The sequence below is a fragment of the Oncorhynchus tshawytscha genome, linkage group LG20, assembly GCF_018296145.1.
Source record: "Oncorhynchus tshawytscha isolate Ot180627B linkage group LG20, Otsh_v2.0, whole genome shotgun sequence".
In the NCBI taxonomy this organism is placed as follows: Eukaryota; Metazoa; Chordata; class Actinopteri; order Salmoniformes; family Salmonidae; genus Oncorhynchus; species Oncorhynchus tshawytscha.
Genome location: NC_056448.1, coordinates 3,168,915 through 3,186,765, shown reverse-complemented (window position 1 = coordinate 3,186,765; position 17,851 = coordinate 3,168,915). Strand labels below are relative to the sequence as shown.

The following is a 17,851-nucleotide window of genomic DNA, read 5'->3' as shown; positions in this document are numbered from 1 at the left end:
GGGAGCAATAAATTCAAGTAACATATTGGATTAGTTTAGAAAATGTATGTCATTTATATTTGAGAATCATAAGATTAATTAATCAATCAATGTACATGCAAAAACATAGATATTACAACAAACGATTGTTAAAATTAACCAGCAATAGAGCATGATGGAAACACTGGGGTTATTTTAGACCAATGAGTGTTAATTCAACACTTACAGAGGGAATTGATATGTTTAGAGTGTAGGCCCTCAAAATAAGGCTTTATGACCTTCAAACTCAACTCTGGACCTCGAAGCCAGTTCCACTGCATTTGTTCATTGTTCTCCTGGGACACCAGGTGTGTACAATTAATTAGGTAGAACAGAATACCAGCAGGTTCCATCCCTCGTAGGGTAAGAGTTGAATACTGCTGCCTTAAGAAATGCATATTGTATTGTGTTAAACAATTACATTTTAATTATGATTTCTTTCATTTGGAAAAGTTTTATTGTTCCATTTCTTTTAAAAACAGCTCATATATATTTTTGTACATCATTTTATACACATAAAAACGGCATAAAAGCATAAAACACATCACATGAATATTACAATTAAATTTGTTAAAAAGTACATGTTAAAAACAATAGAAACAAACCATGAATAAAAGTACTTTTCTTTGTAAAAACATAAATTCTGTAAAAGCCATTTAAAATGTGTACAAATTATTTAACAAAAGTAAAACATTTTTTTAGACATGAAGACATTTGAAAAAAGTCACTTTGTTAAGACTCTGTCTTTGGTCCTTTGTTAAGAAGCTGTCTTTGGTCCTTTGTTAAGAATCTGTCTTTGGTCCTTTGTTAAGAAGCTGTCTTTGGTCCTTTGTTAAGAAGCTGTCTTTGGTCCTTTGTTAAGAAGCTGTCTTTGGTCCTTTGCACATGAACGTTCTTATCAAACTCGCCTCCTCTTGCTCTTCCGAATCAATTCCAGTGCCGTCCTTTGGGGCCCAGAGGAGATCCCTCCCCTAGGTGCATCGCCCTAGGCGCCGCAGTGCTGTCAGGCCGTGGCCGCCGGGGCCTTGGGTGTTGTGGGGGACCCTTCGCTTGTACCACCCCAGGGCTTCCGTGGCTACCATGGCCTCTACCGTTTCGCTACCGGCAGGTTACGGGAGGACTTCAGACACGTGAGGCCTTTGGTGGGATAGGCCTTCGGCCAACCCCATACAGCACAAGCTGGGGCGGGGAGATCAGGGGGCCTGCTTCCTTCCACAGGTCCCTGGCGGCTCTGCACTCCCAGAGAAAGTGCCTCACTGACTCCTCTTAGCCACAGCCTGGTCGGGGGCACGCGGATATCCTCGTCATGACCCGGGAGTGCATAACGGCCCTGACCGGGAGGATCTCGTGCGCGACCATCCAGGACAGGTCCCGGTGCCGATTCAGGAGAGCAGGATAGGCCACGTTACGCCAAACCGTTATGGGCTCACACTGGTTCCCACCTCCTGCACAAGAGAGAGAAGAGAGCAGTGTTTAGTTAAAACCGTGACTGCTTCTTTTTCCAGTTTAAAATGTCTTAAACATTTCCAGAGCTGGGCACAGTGTTGTTATAAGGAGCAGGAAAGAGACTGGGGCTCGCAGGTCGACTGGAATCAGCCTCAGGGTTCTGAGGTAAGATCCCAGCCAGAACCGAGGACCTGGGTCTTGTTGTTGACCGGGGAGGAGTGTGAGATGTAACGCTGTATGGGTCAGGCAAGCCTCCCCCCTTGGACCTGGGCCTCTTGACCACCTCCCTCCATTAAATCCAGCGCCTTAGACCACTCGGCCACACTACCCTGCTCTTTTTAATGATGATATATTAGCTTGGGATTTCACTTGGTGAAGCCCCTAGGACTGAAAATAGATGAGTGCAATAACCATCTCTGTCACTGACAAATACAGTCATGGGTGGTAACTCTACAATTCACTCGAAAGGCAAGGCACTCTGGGAAATAGGGCTTTACACCAAGCAGTGTGTTAATTCAACACTGTTCCAACGTCTATATGGGTCATTATAGTCATCATCCTCATGTCATCCTCATGTCCCTAAAACACAGTTTTAATTTCCAGAAATTCTTTCTGAATCTGAATGCTGGGAATCGAGAGTGTATTTTAATACTGGGCCGAAGATTCTCCACTGTTTTCTCACAGGAGTGCTGAAGCTATCTCATTTCACTGTGATTCTCCACTGTTTTCTCACAGGAGTGCTGAAGCTATCTCATTTCACTGTGATTCTCCACTGTTTTCTCACAGGAGTGCTGAAGCTATCTCATTTCACTGTGATTCTCCACTGTTTTCTCACAGGAGTGCTGAAGCTATCTCATTTCACTGTGATTCTCCACTGTTTTCTCACAGGAGTGCTGAAGCTATCTCATTTCACTGTGATTCTCCACTGTTTTCTCACAGGAGTGCTGAAGCTATCTCATTTCACTGTGAGCACGAGAGGGCAGCTTTTCTGCTCACAATGGAAATCAAGGGCCAATTATAAATGTTTTTACCTGTATTTAACTAGGCAAGTCAGTTAAGAACAAATTATTATTTACATCGGCGGCCCTACACCGGCCAAACCCGGACGACGCTGGGCCAATTGTGCACAGCCCTATGGGACTCCCAATCACAGCCGGTTGTGATACAGCCTGAATTCGGACCAGGGTGTCTGTAGTGATGCCTCAAGATGCAGTGCCTTAGACCACTGTGCCACTCGAGGCCATGTGTCATATATGCTACTTGTTGATTCCCTGAAGTTCCCAAACTGATGTGATTAAGACTAAGACTAGCACATCTCTATTTGCAGGGGAAATAAATGGGATTTATAAGGGAGAAATTTCCAGGGTTGTTTTTTTGTAATGAAAATCAAATACATGTCCTTTTTTAGATTGGTATGTCAAAAGTTTAATTTCACATGTTCATTTTTCTGGCTAGTAGAAGAGAAACCGGTGAAAAGATCAATGCTGTGACTACAACTACTAACAGCTTCTACAACAACAGTGCTACCAGTATCAGTACAGTACAGCAAGTCATTGAAAAGGTATCATCTTTTTACTTGCTTTTAGTCTGCCATCTTGTGGTATGAATGGTGTATTACACACAGATGACTCACAGCGGGCAGACTGCGTGTGTATTTCGTCCTGTTATTTCCCAAAGAAGAAAAACATGAAGGCTCGTGTTCCCCAACAGGGAGCAATAAAGATCAATGCTGTTCCAGATTTGCAGGTAACACACACACACATTGGTTGATGTCATTGGTTGATTGAGCCTGTTGTCTGATCAAAAAAGTTATGGAGTCATGTTTTGGAGCAATTATTGTGGCCTTTGTGTTTTGCCGAATGCGCAATCACGCTTCCTAGCAGCAAGTAGCTATAGTTGTCCTTGTTCAATAGAGCCATTGCAGGACATTTAGGTTGACAAATTTAACCTGGATTCGTAAAGAATATAGCCTGACGGAGGACAGAAATGTTTTGGATGTTTTTTTCTTACATAGGGACATACAACCCTATTCATTTGAGCCGGGATACACTTAAGAGGAGTTGAAACAACAAGAATAAGAATTGCAAGACCAGTGGTGGTACTTAATGAATATGATGTCAGTTCGGTGGTCATCTGAGACATTCTCATCAATGATAAGATGACATAAACACTACAGTGGAAAGTCTACACATCAGAGTTATCGGATTCATATGGAATTGTTGTTCAATTTAACTGTTTGAATATGAAATTATTTGTGATGGGATGAAATGTGATTTTAGCTTCTAAAATGTGAGATTTGGGTCTTCATAAGATAGGGCTGCTCAATCAGTGGCCCGCCCCTGTGAAGGGACATGGGCTATAAAACTTTTCAAACACGCCCTTCTCTCCCTTCCTATATAAGCCCTTGACGACAATATAACCTCCTGTTCCGAGGATGTAGGACGACGGTCCGATGTCAGAATGGTTCAGATAATAACTACAGAACGAAGCCAACATCAGCGTGAGCTTTGGTTGCGAATGGTATGAACTTTGAGTTAACAGCAGATGCAAACAAGGGTTAGGAAGGAACAGACAGAGTATCCCGTCTATCACCCAACGATGTTACTACAACGTATGCAATTGACAACCAGAGACATTCTTCAAAGGACTCGGTTGGACAACACGGCCTTCCATCTACCACCAACCTACCGAAGCGCAGCTCAGAGTAAATATTTATTGCATTTTCCTTTTCCAAATGGGCGGTAATTTAGAATGTATAAGATACTGTATTTACGATAGTACAGCTTCACCCTTTGTTCCTCAGTCTTCCCGCTCTTTCACTCGAACCCAGCCCTTTTCCTTTGTGTAACAAGCGATCATATCTGTTCCGCCCGGCTAGGGACATTTTCCTTTATGACGTAATTTGTAATCAAGTTATGATTTAATTCTGTGTGTGTAATTGTGTGATTAGTTAGGTATTTAGTAAATAAATGATTAAATCCAATTTTGTATTGCTGATTCAAATTGTTAGCCAGGGTTCGTGCAGATAACCAAGAATTTACAACTTTCAGATGAGACTGAATTAAGAGGACGATTAATATTGACTGCTATTGATGTAAAATATTACTAGGTTTTTAAGAGTTTATTCGGAAGATAAAAGCTCTATAAATATTATTTAGTGGTGCCCGACTCTCTAGTTAATTACATTTACATGATTAGCTCAAGCAGGTGATATTAATTACGGAGAAATTATTTTATAGAATAGCATGTCATATCACTTAATCCGCCATAGCCAAAGACACGACAGGAGCCACGGTCAGACTCAGACAATATCATCAAAGCTATCTGGCTTGAACTCTTCTCTCTGCTGTTCATATGGTAAACAGACACATGAACAAAGACACTGATCTTTGTCTTTGAATAGAGTGGTTTGTCACAGAAGAAGTGGTTTGGGAAGAAGAAGACCATAGTTTCCCCCCCCCCATCAGTTAAAACCTTGTAAGTGAACCCATCTAAAAGGTTTAGGTCATCTAATCTTGAGTTTGGGTCAATTTAATCTTACTTTAAGTTGCCAATGTAGGCCAGAGGTGAAAGCATCATAAGAGCTGCCACGCATGGAGAAATAGCAAGGGTGTATATTCATCACGGAAACACGTTTACCGTTTCAGAACCAAATGGAAGTCAAATTCAGGTAGGTCCCTCCCCATTTCGTTCTGTTTAAGAAACGTTTTGCAACAGAATCGGCTGAATTAATCTTGTTTACTGTGGAGGGATTATGACAAGTCTTCTCTCATCAGAAGGTGCTTCTCAATTGGACTGCATGAATGGAACTAAAAGGAGAAAGACATGAGTGAATGCATCAGTAATACATGTTTTGCAGAATGTTGAGAGCTCAGAAGACAATGGAGTTTGCATCACAACATGAAAAACAAGGACCCACTGCCTGTACAAGCAACATAATGTATTACAATCTACAATAATCTATGGATTTAAGTATGCCTACCTAACCATGTTTATGCCTTGTGTGTGTGTGTGTGTGAGTGAGTGAGTGAGTGAGAGAGAGAGAGAGAGAGAGAGGGGTGCATCCTCTTCTGACGTCATCACGTGTATCCATTCATCATGTGTCGCCATATTGGGTCAGGAAGTGGAAAGTATTGAAGTGAAAAGCTGTTGCAGGTTTGCTGTTGTAGTTATTCGAATATTAATTCAATTTCCACCCAATTTTACGATCAACTGGGTTTTATTTATGCACCGGAAACACTAAAACCTTCAGGAGATATCAAATCATTTGTATTTACCTGTTGTTGGGACGTGCATCCAGAGTATGACTTCCCTAACACAGCGAAGTTCGGGCCTGGTGCAGAGGAGGACCGAGGCCTCTCGCAATGCAGCTGCCGATAAGGAGAGGGGGTCAGATGATGAGGACAACGAGCCACGTCAAGAGGAAGAGGATGAGAAAGGAGACTCCAAAGAAACTCGACTGACGTTGATGGAAGAAGTGTTGCTATTGGGATTGAAAGATCGAGAGGTATGGTGTTAGTTATCGTCGTTAGCATGTTGCTATAACGTTAGCTAGCTACAGTAACTCTAGCTGTTTGTTTACGTTCCAACCAGCTTACGATATGTGCTAACATAGCTAGCTAAGCTAATGCGCTTTTCCTACGTTAGCTTTACCTTCTATTCAACGTTGCGAACAAATAGTGCTTTCAATACAACTGGGAACTTGGGGGCGGGAACGAGAAAATCATAACGTCAGTGATCTTCAGGTCGAAGTCGGATCTCTAGAAAAATACAGGAATTTCCGAGTTGGAAGACCGTTCAACTATTTTTTGCCCATTCTAAGCTCGTTTTTCCCGAGTTCCCAGTTGTCTTGAACTCTCCGAAGTTCGAGATTTCCGAGTTCCCATTTGTTCTGAAAGGTTTTCAAACGTGTCACTTTGTGCGTGTCACCTCTGTCACCAGTAGGATGTTTGCCTAATACAACCAGGACGTGTCATGTGAAGCATTCACCAAATGCTTGACTTTTTTTCTTCTTCTTTTTCTCCAACAGGGCTACACTTCATTCTGGAATGACTGCATTTCTTCTGGTCTCCGAGGTTGTATGCTCATCGAACTGGCTTTGAGAGGGAGACTGCAGCTAGAGGCTTGTGGCATGAGGAGGAAAAGCCTGCTGGCCAGAAAGGTGAGGAAAACACACTGATTAACTTGGTTACCACGCTTGTGTCAAATATATATTTGAACTAACCCAAGATAGACCACAGCGTGTCATCTTCCTCCATGGTATTATGGTGATTCGCAAATAAGATTAGATGTGCATGCTGCCACTTACTGGATAGGTTGAAAACTGAGAAACTTTAAAACAGAAATAATAGGTGAAAATAAAACATGCTCCGAGTATTCTAAAAGGAAACTAAATGTACTCCTTCAGTCTGACTCAAATGTGTACTCAGATCCCTACACAGGCTCGGGAGCCTGGGAGGGGGGGAACATCTTCATTCAATATTCCCTGCACCGTTTCAGTCCTGAGGTCCTGGAGATCCCAAAATATTTTTGCCACCTTAACAATGATACCTAGTTTCATATATTAGTTTGTCCAGTGCAATTTATCAATTGCGCAAAAATTCCACAGTCCACTTTCTTCACTATTAGTATTTCAAGATCTCTGATGAACACCATCTCTCTACAGGCTGTTGGGCATCCACTACCATTTAATCTCCACTCACTCCTTCAGCTATTTGTACTGCCTCCACAAAGGAGACCTGCTGGAGCAAGCCCTGATCCTAGATACTGCGACCTCCTTCACCCTTACTGGGCACTCCAGGAACTTGGGAATGTGGTTCCCACCACAATTGCAGCACCATGCTTTCTCAGACTCTTCACCAATGACATGCATTCCTTCTGCAAACCTTTTTACAATTGTAACGCTGCAGTGGTTTTTGTACACACGGTTTCACCGCATCTCTCACATACCTACGTTTTACTTTGAGTTAAACGACAGTAAAGCCGATAGACTTTCCACCTTCTTCCGGTGTATCATTCGGGTCAAGTGTTTGTGCGTCTACCACCCCTGGCATGTTCTCCCTAAACCATGAAGCCTCTGTCCAACGAGACACCAGAGATGACACCTTTTAATCGGTGCTCTACTCAGAAAATCCTAGCTTTCCACATCATAGGTCGATAGAGCTTTTGCTCTTTTGACACACACAAAATCACCATCATACCGCTCCTGGTCACTCTGACCAATTCCACTTTTCCCAATTTGTCCTTCGCCATCTTTGAGACCGCAAAATGGGTCACCCCCCCCAAAAAACATGCTGGTGAATCGCACTCCAACAAACTTCTGCTCCTGTCCAACTTGAGGCCTTTTTTATTCCACTCTTCACCGGCGTCCACACTCGTTCTCACCAATTTTACTCGCGCCCACAGAATCACACAATGCTTCCGCCATTGCTCCCCACCACAGCCTGTTGTTTCCAATGGAAGCATGAATCATAAAAAGCAGAACAAGCAAGGAAGTGGGCATAGCAAAGCATGAGCTAGCGAGATCCTATTGGCACGTTCTACCCTGTATTTGCATATTTCTGTTAGGCAACGCCTACTCTGAAGTGCGCGATAACTCAATTCGCCCTTGCTCTCCTTCTAAACAACCCCATTTATTTAAAAAAAACTTCGGCAAAGGCAGTAGTCTACAAAACTTAGTACACTCTTTTCGTAATAGTTTCTAGTCTTGTGAACAGAGAACTGTATTGAGATGTTTCGTCGATGAGAACATTTCCAGAATGTCTCGCTCCATCTTTTGCCACAGGGTTTCCTCTCGTCACCATATTTGGTGATGAGCGGTAATGCCAACCGGATGCTTCACATCCAGTGAAAGATCTGGCTCAACTGTGCTTGCGTTTTTTTCGTATTATTTGAGTCTTATTGGCAGACTACAAGGTGTATTGCCGCCACCTGCTGTACGGAGTAGTCATTAAAAAAAATCATTTTTAATCCATTGCGGGAAAAGGGGGCGGTGGGCCATTTCTTCAAACAAAACCCATCCAACTCCTTCAGTCACATTCCAATCCAAAACACACAAACCCTACACAGGCTCAGGGTCTTGTGAGGGTGGAACAGTTGTCAGCAGGATTCCTTCGAAGGCCTCGGCTCTGAAATCACAATGTCCAAAAACATTCAGCCGCACTCACATTGATGCACATTTTCTCAGATTCCTTCTCCACTTGTGCTGTACAGTTTATGACCCTTGCAATAAATTATACAAAGTCCACCTTTTTAACATGTAATACACTATATATACAAAAGTATGTGGACATCCCTTCAAATGATTGGATTCTGCTATTTCAGCCCGTTGCTGACAGTTGTATAAAATCAAGCACACGGCCATGCAATCTCCATAGACAAATATTGGAAGTAGAATAGACCGTACTGAAGAGCTCAGTGACTTTTCAACGTGGCACTGTCATAGGATGCCACCTTTCCAACAAGTCAGTTCGTTAAATGGCTGCCCTGGTCAACTGTAAAGGCTGTTATTGTGAAGTGGAAACGTCTAGGCGCAGCAATGGGTCGGGCCGTGAAGCGATAGGCCACACAAGCTCCCAGAACGGGACCGCTGAGTGCTGATCTGCAGAGGGCGTAAAAATCGTCTGTCTTCAGTTGCAACACTTATTACCAAGTTCCAAACTGCTTCTGGAAGTAACGTCAGCACAATAACTGTTCATTGGGCGCTTCAAGAAATAGGTTTCCATGGCCGAGCAGCTGCACACAAGCTTAAGATCACCATGCGCAATGTCAAACGTTGGCTGGAGTGGTGTAAAGCTCGCCACCATTTGACTCTGGAGCGTTGGAAACATGTTCTCTGGGGTGAGAACGCTACCTGCCCGAATGCATAGTGCCAACTGTAAAGTTTGGTGGAGGAGGAATAATGGTCTGGGGCTGTTTTTCATGGTTCGGCGAGGCCCCTTAGTTCCAGTGAAGGGAAATCTTAACACTACAGCATACAATGACATTCTAGAATCTAGACAATTCTGTGCTTCCAACTTTGTGGAAACAGTTTGGGGAAGGCCCCTGGCTTCAATGGAGGCATGTTCATCACCACATTTCACCTCTGGCATACAATACTCTTCCCATCTGCATACACTTGCCACATGACCAAATATTTTTTATTTATCATAGTTGATGGGATTTGGCACGAAAGCTCTTACAGAATATCTCATAAAGCCGAACTTTATATGTGAAGGGAGAGACTGTTCATCAAAGAACAATAGTATGGCTGGAGTAAACGTCTTCACTCCATCCACTATACTGTTCAGTCGACATCTGCATTCACTTCCAGCACCACCCCTTGAGATAATCCCGTTGATAGGCGCCTTGCATTGAAGAGCCACACACGGCACATTACATTCCGATATCTTTTTGAGGAGCAAAGCATATTTCTTCGGCTCCACGTGCACACAAACCCTCAAAATAAAACAAAAACAATGTTTTCACAATTATTCCCGCACAGTGACGTAATAGTAATTCATCCTACAGGATTTATTTTTATTACCCACCCACTTATACCCTCACCCAATTTTCCATCTACCCTCTCCCCCACAACCCCACCAACCCATCTCTTACCTATGGCTGGGAAAAGAGACAAAGTCATCATAATAAAAACGCAACTGTAAAAAATTAGGTACAAACATTGGTATTAAATAGGTTGTTGAAGTACACTGATTGGTCTACATTGATAATGACGCTGGAAGGGATGGCTGTCGTTATACAGGTTCCTACCCAACTGTGCTATTTAACATTTTTTGTTTAACATATTTTGTACATAAAGTTGCGTCAGGACAGAGCAGCTACGTCTGGTAAGACGGGGTGGAGTTGTGTGTTTATTTGTCAATAACATCAGATGCGCAATGTCTAATATTAAAGAAGTCTCAACGTATTGCTCGTCTGAGGTAGAGTAGTTCATGATAAGCTGTAGACCACACTATTGATAAGAGAATTATGTTCTCCAGGTACATAACCCAATTTAATTATTACTCAGTCTGCAAACCAGAATGTGTAAGATCCTGGTCGAATGAAACCGAAGGAGGCTAAAATAGTCAAAAAGGTTTATTCACGGAACGTTCTAAAGTCAAGAATACAAAGCAATTCATTTTATACTGACTTCTCACGCCCACACATTTACACAACCATACACACACACACACACACACACACACACACACACACTTACACCACCACACACACACACACACACTTACACCACCACACACACACACACACACACACATTTACACAACCACACACACACACACTTACACAACCATACACACACACTGTCTCACTACCCAGCCGACAGAGATTAGTGACCTTGTCCTTGAGACGTACTCCCCGTTCTTTCCCAAATCTCTAGTCAGGTCGGCACCAAGCTCAGACAGTCTGTTTAAAATACCATAGACACATTGTTTTACCCTAATTCTGACTAGGCCTACACATTTACTGATTATGATTTTATACATTCTAATCAATTCCATACAATTATATGATTCAGGGCCGAATATTCTAATCATTCAATTAACAGAAACTCTTGGTAGATAGTTGAGAATTATCTATATTATTCATAGCCGTCTATTTACCACCACAAACACGATGCTGGCACTAAGACCGCACTCAACGAGCTGTATAAGGCCATAAAGCATACAAGAAAATGCTCATCCAGAAGCAGTGCTCCTAGTGGCCGGGGACTTTAATGCATGGAAACTTAAACCCGGTTTACCTCATTTCTACCAGCATGTCACATGTGCAAACCGAAGGGGGGGAAACTGTAGACCACCTTTACTCCACACACAGATGTGTACAAAGATCTCCCTCGCACCCCATTTGGGCAAATTTGACCATAATTCTATCCTCCAGATTCCTGCATACAAGCAAAAACAAAAGCATGAATTACCAGTGACTCGCTCTATGTGGACGTGGATGCTACACTACAGGACTGTTTTGCTAGCACAGACTGGAATATGTTCTGGGATTCATCCAATGGCATTGAGGAGTATACCGCCTCAGTCACCGGCTTCATCAATACGTGCATTGACGACATTGTCCTCACAGTGACCTTACGTACATATCCAAACTAGAAGCCATGGATTACAGGCCACATCCGCACCGAGGTAAAGGCTAGAGCTGCCGCTTTCAAGGAGCGGGACACTAATCCGGACTCTTATAAGAAATCCCGCTATGCCCTAAGACGAACCATCGAACAGGCAAAGCATCAATACAGGACAAAGATTGAATCCTACTACACTGGCTCTGACGCTCGTAGGATGTGGCAGTGCTTGCAAACTATTACAGACTGTAATGAGAAACCCAGCTGTGAGTTGCCCAGTGGCGCGAGCCTACCAGACGAGCTAAATGCCTTTTTTATGCTCGCTTCGAGGCAAGCAACACTGAAGCATGCATGAGATCACCAGCTGTTCCGGATAACTGTGTGACCACGAGCTCCGTAGCTGATGTGAGCAAGACCTTTTTAAACAGGTCAACATTCACAAGGCCGTGGGGCCAGATGTATACCAGTGCGTGTACTCGGAGCATGCACGGACCAACTGGCGTGTCTTCACTGACATTTTCAATCTGTCCCTGACAGAGTCTGTAATACCCACGTTTCAAGAAGACCACTATGGTCCCTGTGCCCAAGAAAGCGACGGTAACCTGCCTCAATGGGCTACGCCCCGTAGCACTCGCGTCGGTAGCCATGAAGTGCTTTTGAAAGGTTGGTCATGGCTCACATCAACACCATCATTTCGGAAACCCTAGACCCACTCTAATTCGCATACTGCCTCCACATATGACACAATCTCAATCGCACTCCACACTGCCCTTTCTCACCTGGACAAAAGGAACGCCTATGTGAGAATGCTGTTCATAGACTGCAGCTTAGCGCTGAACACCATAGTGTCCACAAAGCTCTTCACTACGCTAAGGACCCTGGGACTAAACAACTCCCTCTGCAAGTCGATGCTGGACTTCCTGACGGGCCTCCACCAGGTGGTAAGGGTAGGCAACAACACATCTGCCACGCTGATCCTCAACACCGGGGGCCCTTGGGTGTGCGCTTAGTCCCCTCCTTTACTCCCCTCACCCACGACTGCGTGGCCAAGCACGACTCCAACGCCATCATTAAGTTTGCTGACGACACAAGTGGTCTGTCACCGACAACGATGAGACAGACCATAGGGAGGTCAGAGAACTGGCAGTGTGGTGCCAGAACAACAACTTCTCCCTCAATGTGAGCAAGACAAAGGAGATTATCGTGGACAGGTAAAGGCATGCTGAACAGGCCTCCATTAACATCAACGGGGCTGTAGTAGAGCATGTTGAGAGTTTCAAGCTCCTTGGTGTCCTCATTACCAACAAACTATCATGGTCCAAACTTACCAAGACAGTTGTGAAGAGGGCATGACAACACCTTTTCCCAATCAGGAGACTGAAAAGATTTGGCATGGGTCCCCAGATCCTCAGTTCTACAGCTGTACCATCGAGAGCATCCTGACCTCACCGCCTGGTATGGCAACTGCTCGGCATCCGACCGTAAGGCGCTACAGAGGGTAGTGCGTACGGCCCAGAGGAAGGCCCCAAAAACTCCAGTCACACAAGTCATAAACTGCTCTCTCTGCTACCGCATGGCAAGCGGTACCGGAGCGCCAAGTCTAGATCCAAAATGCTCAACAGCTTCTACCCCCAATCTAGAAGACTGCTGAACAATTAGTAAAAGGGCCACCCAGACTATTTACATTGACCCACCCCTTGGTTTTTACACTGCGGCTACTCGCTGTTTGTTATCTATGCATAGTCACTTTACCCCAACCTACATGTACAAACTACCTTGACTAACCTGTGCACCCGCACATTGACTCAGTACTGGTACCCCCTGTACATAGCCTCGTTATTGTTATGTGCTTTTATTGTTACTTAAATAAATGTACTTTTAGTTTATTTAGTAACTATTTCCTTAACTCTATTTCTTGAACTGCATTGTTGGTTAAGGGCTTGTAAGTAAGCTTTTCACGGGAAGGTCTACACCTGTTGTATTTGGCGCATGTGACAAATAAAATTAGATTTGATTTAGTCGTACTTTTCAGTTCATTTAAAAAAAAAAAATCACTATTCTTTCCTAAGTATTTTCATCTGACATCACTGTCTTTATTCAATCAAATGCAGAGTTATTTAATAGTCTGTGACAGTGCCTCGCAGACCGGCCACTCCCCATACCTATCCAGCACACCAGAAAGTGCAGGTCAAGGGTTTGTTAGTTAAGCAGCTACAGTACATTCAGAAAGTATTCATGTCCCTTGGCCCTTGACTTATTCCACATTTTTGTTGTGTTACAGCCTGAACAACTTTACAGATCTTGAATCATTTTAACAATAACGGGCAAATATTGTACAATACAGGTGTGCAAAGCTCTTAGAGAGACTCACAGCTGTAATCACTACCCAAAATTCCAAATGAAAATGTATGGGGTATTGTGTGTAGGTAGGTAAGAGAGACTCACAGCTGTAATCACTACCCAAAATTCCAAATGAAAATGTATGGGGTATTGTGTGTGGGTAGGTAAGAGAGACTCACAGCTGTAATCACTACCCAAAATTCCAAATGAAAATGTATGGGGTATTGTGTGTGGGTAGGTAAGAGAGACTCACAGCTGTAATCACTACCCAAAATTCCAAATGAAAATGTATGGGGTATTGTGTGTAGGTAGGTAAGAGAGACTCACAGCTGTAATCACTACCCAAAATTCCAAATGAAAATGTATGGGGTATTGTGTGTGGGTAGGTAAGAGAGACTCACAGCTGTAATCACTACCCAAAATTCCAAATGAAAATGTATGGGGTATTGTGTGTAGGTAGGTAAGAGACACAATTAGTTAAAAATCCATTTTAAATTCAGGCTGTAACACGACAGCATGTGGAAACAGGGGCCTGAATACTTTCTGAAGGCATTGTTTCTTCTTGTTACCCTAACTGATGTCACATTACCCAATGCATCCATGATTTGTATTGATCAGATGTCCCGGGAAACTCCCATCAGTCCAAAACCCTCACTCGGACTAAAAAAACAAGGCAGAACTATAGATTCCACCGGAACCTACTTCTCTTATTTCCTTTTTTTCGCCACTCTTAACACACTCGTGTCTTCTTCCAACGTGCCGTCACCACAGCTGTCGGTTTCACACAGAACATCCTCTTCCACCTCTCTCAAGTGTCAACAGCCTACAAACCCACTTGCTTATACACTGAGTGTACAAAGCATTAGGAACACCTGCTCTTTCCAAGACTGACCAGGTGAATCCAGGCTATGATCCATTATTGAAATCATATGTTAGATCCACTTCAGTCAGTGTAGATAAAGGGGAAGGAGACGGGTTAAAGAAGGATTTTTAAGCCTTGACAAAATTGAGACATCGATTTTGTATGTGTGCCATTCAGAGGGTGAATGGGCAGGACAAAGGATTTAAGTGCCTTTTGTACGGGGTTTTGGGAGAAGGTACCAGGTTTGCGTCAAGAACTGCAAAACGGCTGGGTTTTTCATGCTCAACCGTTTCACGTGTGTATCAAGAATGGTCCACCACCCAAAGGACATCCTGACACAACTGTGGGATGCATTGGAGTCAACAGGCCCGCATCCCAGTGGAACGCTTTCATCATCCATGGCGTTAACCGCTAGGCAACCTGCTGTGTGTGTGTGGTATTGCAACGTGGTAGACCAGCAGAGTCTGCCAACTCTAGAAGTTTATGCTTATGTGTGTATATCCCAATGTTACAGTAAGGTTTTGTTGTGTGTGTGTGAAATCAACCTTAAAAAAAACCTGGTATCTATTTTGTCAGGTTATCTGTAAGTCAGCCGCCCCTACAGGAGACATGTTGCTGGACGAGGCTCTGAAGCATGTCAAAGAAACCCAGCCCCCAGAGACAGTCCAGAGCTGGATAGAGCTGCTGAGCGGTGAGAAGCCATATTGAATACGCCCACCCTCCATTATGTCTGTGCTATATCTGTCTGTCTTCCGTTCTTAGTGTTTTGTTCTTTATCATCATGATTTGTTGATATTACCACACTGTGCCACCTCCCCTTCCCAGTCCTGTTTGAAATTAAATGGGTTTGTCTTGATGTTTTTTTTTTAAACAATAGCTAGCCTATTAGGTTTCCAAGTAAAATTGTACAGAAATGACCCGTCATTTGTTTTGTTGTCCAGGTGAGACGTGGAACCCATTGAAGCTGCACTACCAGCTGAGGAATGTCCGTGAACGTCTGGCCAAGAACCTGGTCGAGAAAGGCGTTCTGACCACAGAGAAACAGAACTTCCTCCTCTTCGACATGACCACACACCCGCTGACCAACGACACCATCAAACAGCGGCTGGTCAAGAAGGTCCAGGAGTCCGTCCTGGACAAGTGGGTGAACGATCCGGGGCGCTTCGACAAGCGCGTGCTGGCCCTGATCTTCCTGGCCCACTCATCAGACGTGCTGGAGAACGCCTTCGCCCCGCTGCTGGACGAACAGTATGACCTGGCCATGAAGAGGGTACGTCTGCTGCTGGACCTGGAGCCAGAGGCGGAGAGCACCAAGGCCAATGCTAACGAGTTGCTGTGGGCCGTGGTGGCCGCCTTCACCAAATGAAGCCCTACCGGAAACGAACGTGAGACGGAACTTTAAAAAAACACTACAGACCTCTGGGGCTCAGAGCTCTCAGATCTCCCCTGTTCTGATATGACGACGACAAGGATGATGATGGTGTTGGCAGTGAGGAAGATGACGATGAAGATCACAAAGCACGGCTCTCCCTCTGTATTGACAGTGCTGTGACCCCTGACCTCTCGGAGTCACTGTCCTGTTATCTCCTGGCCAGTTGGTTGACATCAAGTACCCTGTGGGTTCGTCCCAAATGGCACCCTGTTTCCTAATATAAGGCACTTTTTGAGCAGGGCCCTAATGGCTCTGATCAAAAGTAGGCACTACATAGGAAATGGGGTGCCATTTGGGTTGCGGCCTTTCTGTTCACTGTGAGACCTAGTGTAACTTTAAGCACTTGCGTCAGTAGCTGGCACCCACCCAGGTCTGTGTCCTTTCTTTTAGGAGGGACTTTTAAAACCGCCAGGTTTTGCGTGACCATCATGGCCCAGACCTACCATGATGACCTGATATGATCATACAGAACATAAGTCATTGTTTTTGTCTTTTGCGTTTAGTCACTTTGAGGAGTTTTTTTTAGACATGACCTATAGATCTCACGTCTGTTTGTTGTTAATAAATGTTTAACCATCTCCAAACCATTTTGCACATTCAACACAGGATATAGAAGAGTTTACTATTTGTAAAAACAAGCAGAAAAAAATCATGAAGTTGAATTCCGAAGCACCGTTTATTTTGTTCAGGGTACCAACCCAAGTGCATGCTTTATTCCTGCTAAATTTGACTTTGTGTCCCCCTCTCCATGTACTAAAGAATCGTAGCTTGTGCTTTCCATCCGTTTCAGATGGGACACTATATTCTCTGCAACTCTCTCTTCCTATTCCAGACACTGCGCGTCTCCTCTTTGCAGGCAAACTGGTTTCGGGTGTACATGTGTGCAGTCATGTTTTGAAGAGGTACAGTTTCCAAGAAAGAAACTCTCAAATAGGCCAAATATCTATGTAATTTAGTTAGTGTATTGAGAGAAGAAGGAAAATGTGACATATGACTAAGTAGAAGAAACATCTCCTAAAACGGGCTAATTGTATATTATACGTGTCCCGCTCTGGCAGTATAATCTTAACGCTTTTGATTTTATCCTTAAAATGTATATTTTATTTTCTACTTGAGCCAACTTCTATTGCTTTAATATAATTCACATGATTACATTCATATTTAGTTGGTCTTCATTCATGGTTTGGGCTTCTTTTTTCTCTCTCTTTTATGCCTGCTAGTTGGTTGTACTATTCATCACTAGGAGTTGGCCCTAACTACTGATACAGGGTCAGATACTATTTGATCTGCCTTAAGGTTAGGACAGGGGGAAGGGTTATCTGATCCTAGATCTGTGGTTGGGGGTTAACTTCTACCTTGAGCATTTGACTCATCTGGAGGGTGTACAGACAAAGTATGGTGGAGGGATTGGATGGGGATGATTTATATAGTATGGATTTCCTGAGAGGAACTGATTATAATATCAAATTTGATCAATTAATGTACAGCGTAATGAAAGGGATCTTCTGTATGCTTTTTTTATTTTTACCACACAATAAAGGATGGATCTTTTTAAGTGCCTGAATTTAGCACTGTGTAGCGCTCATGTCTTTATCAGCCGCCTTTTGTATGATAATTCCTTGAATGAATTACCAGTACTCAAAACAAACGCCTCCAGATTGATTGCACTACAACAGAGTGT

General features: G+C 43.6%; 1 protein-coding gene across 1 annotated transcript; it reads left to right on the top strand.

The window, feature by feature from the left end:
* Positions 1-5,559: 5,559 nt before the first annotated feature.
* LOC112219682 (Golgi phosphoprotein 3) lies at positions 5,560-17,738 on the top strand. Its single transcript, XM_024381161.2, has 4 exons — positions 5,560-5,971; positions 6,494-6,625; positions 15,315-15,429; positions 15,680-17,738. Exons 1-4 carry the CDS (start codon positions 5,768-5,770, stop codon positions 16,102-16,104), a joined length of 876 nt encoding a protein of 291 aa, XP_024236929.1. The 5' UTR covers positions 5,560-5,767; the 3' UTR covers positions 16,105-17,738.
* The last annotated feature ends 113 nt before the right edge of the window (positions 17,739-17,851 follow it).

Bases quoted from the DNA above. Each gene is read 5' to 3' on its own strand.
- LOC112219682 (XM_024381161.2), top strand. From the start codon at position 5,768: ATGACTTCCCTAACACAGCGAAGTTCGGGCCTGGTGCAGAGGAGGACC. The intron at 5,972-6,493 runs GTATGGTGTTAG...TTTCTCCAACAG, and splicing joins TGGGATTGAAAGATCGAGAG to GGCTACACTTCATTCTGGAA. The intron at 15,430-15,679 runs GTGAGAAGCCAT...TTTGTTGTCCAG, and splicing joins CTGGATAGAGCTGCTGAGCG to GTGAGACGTGGAACCCATTG.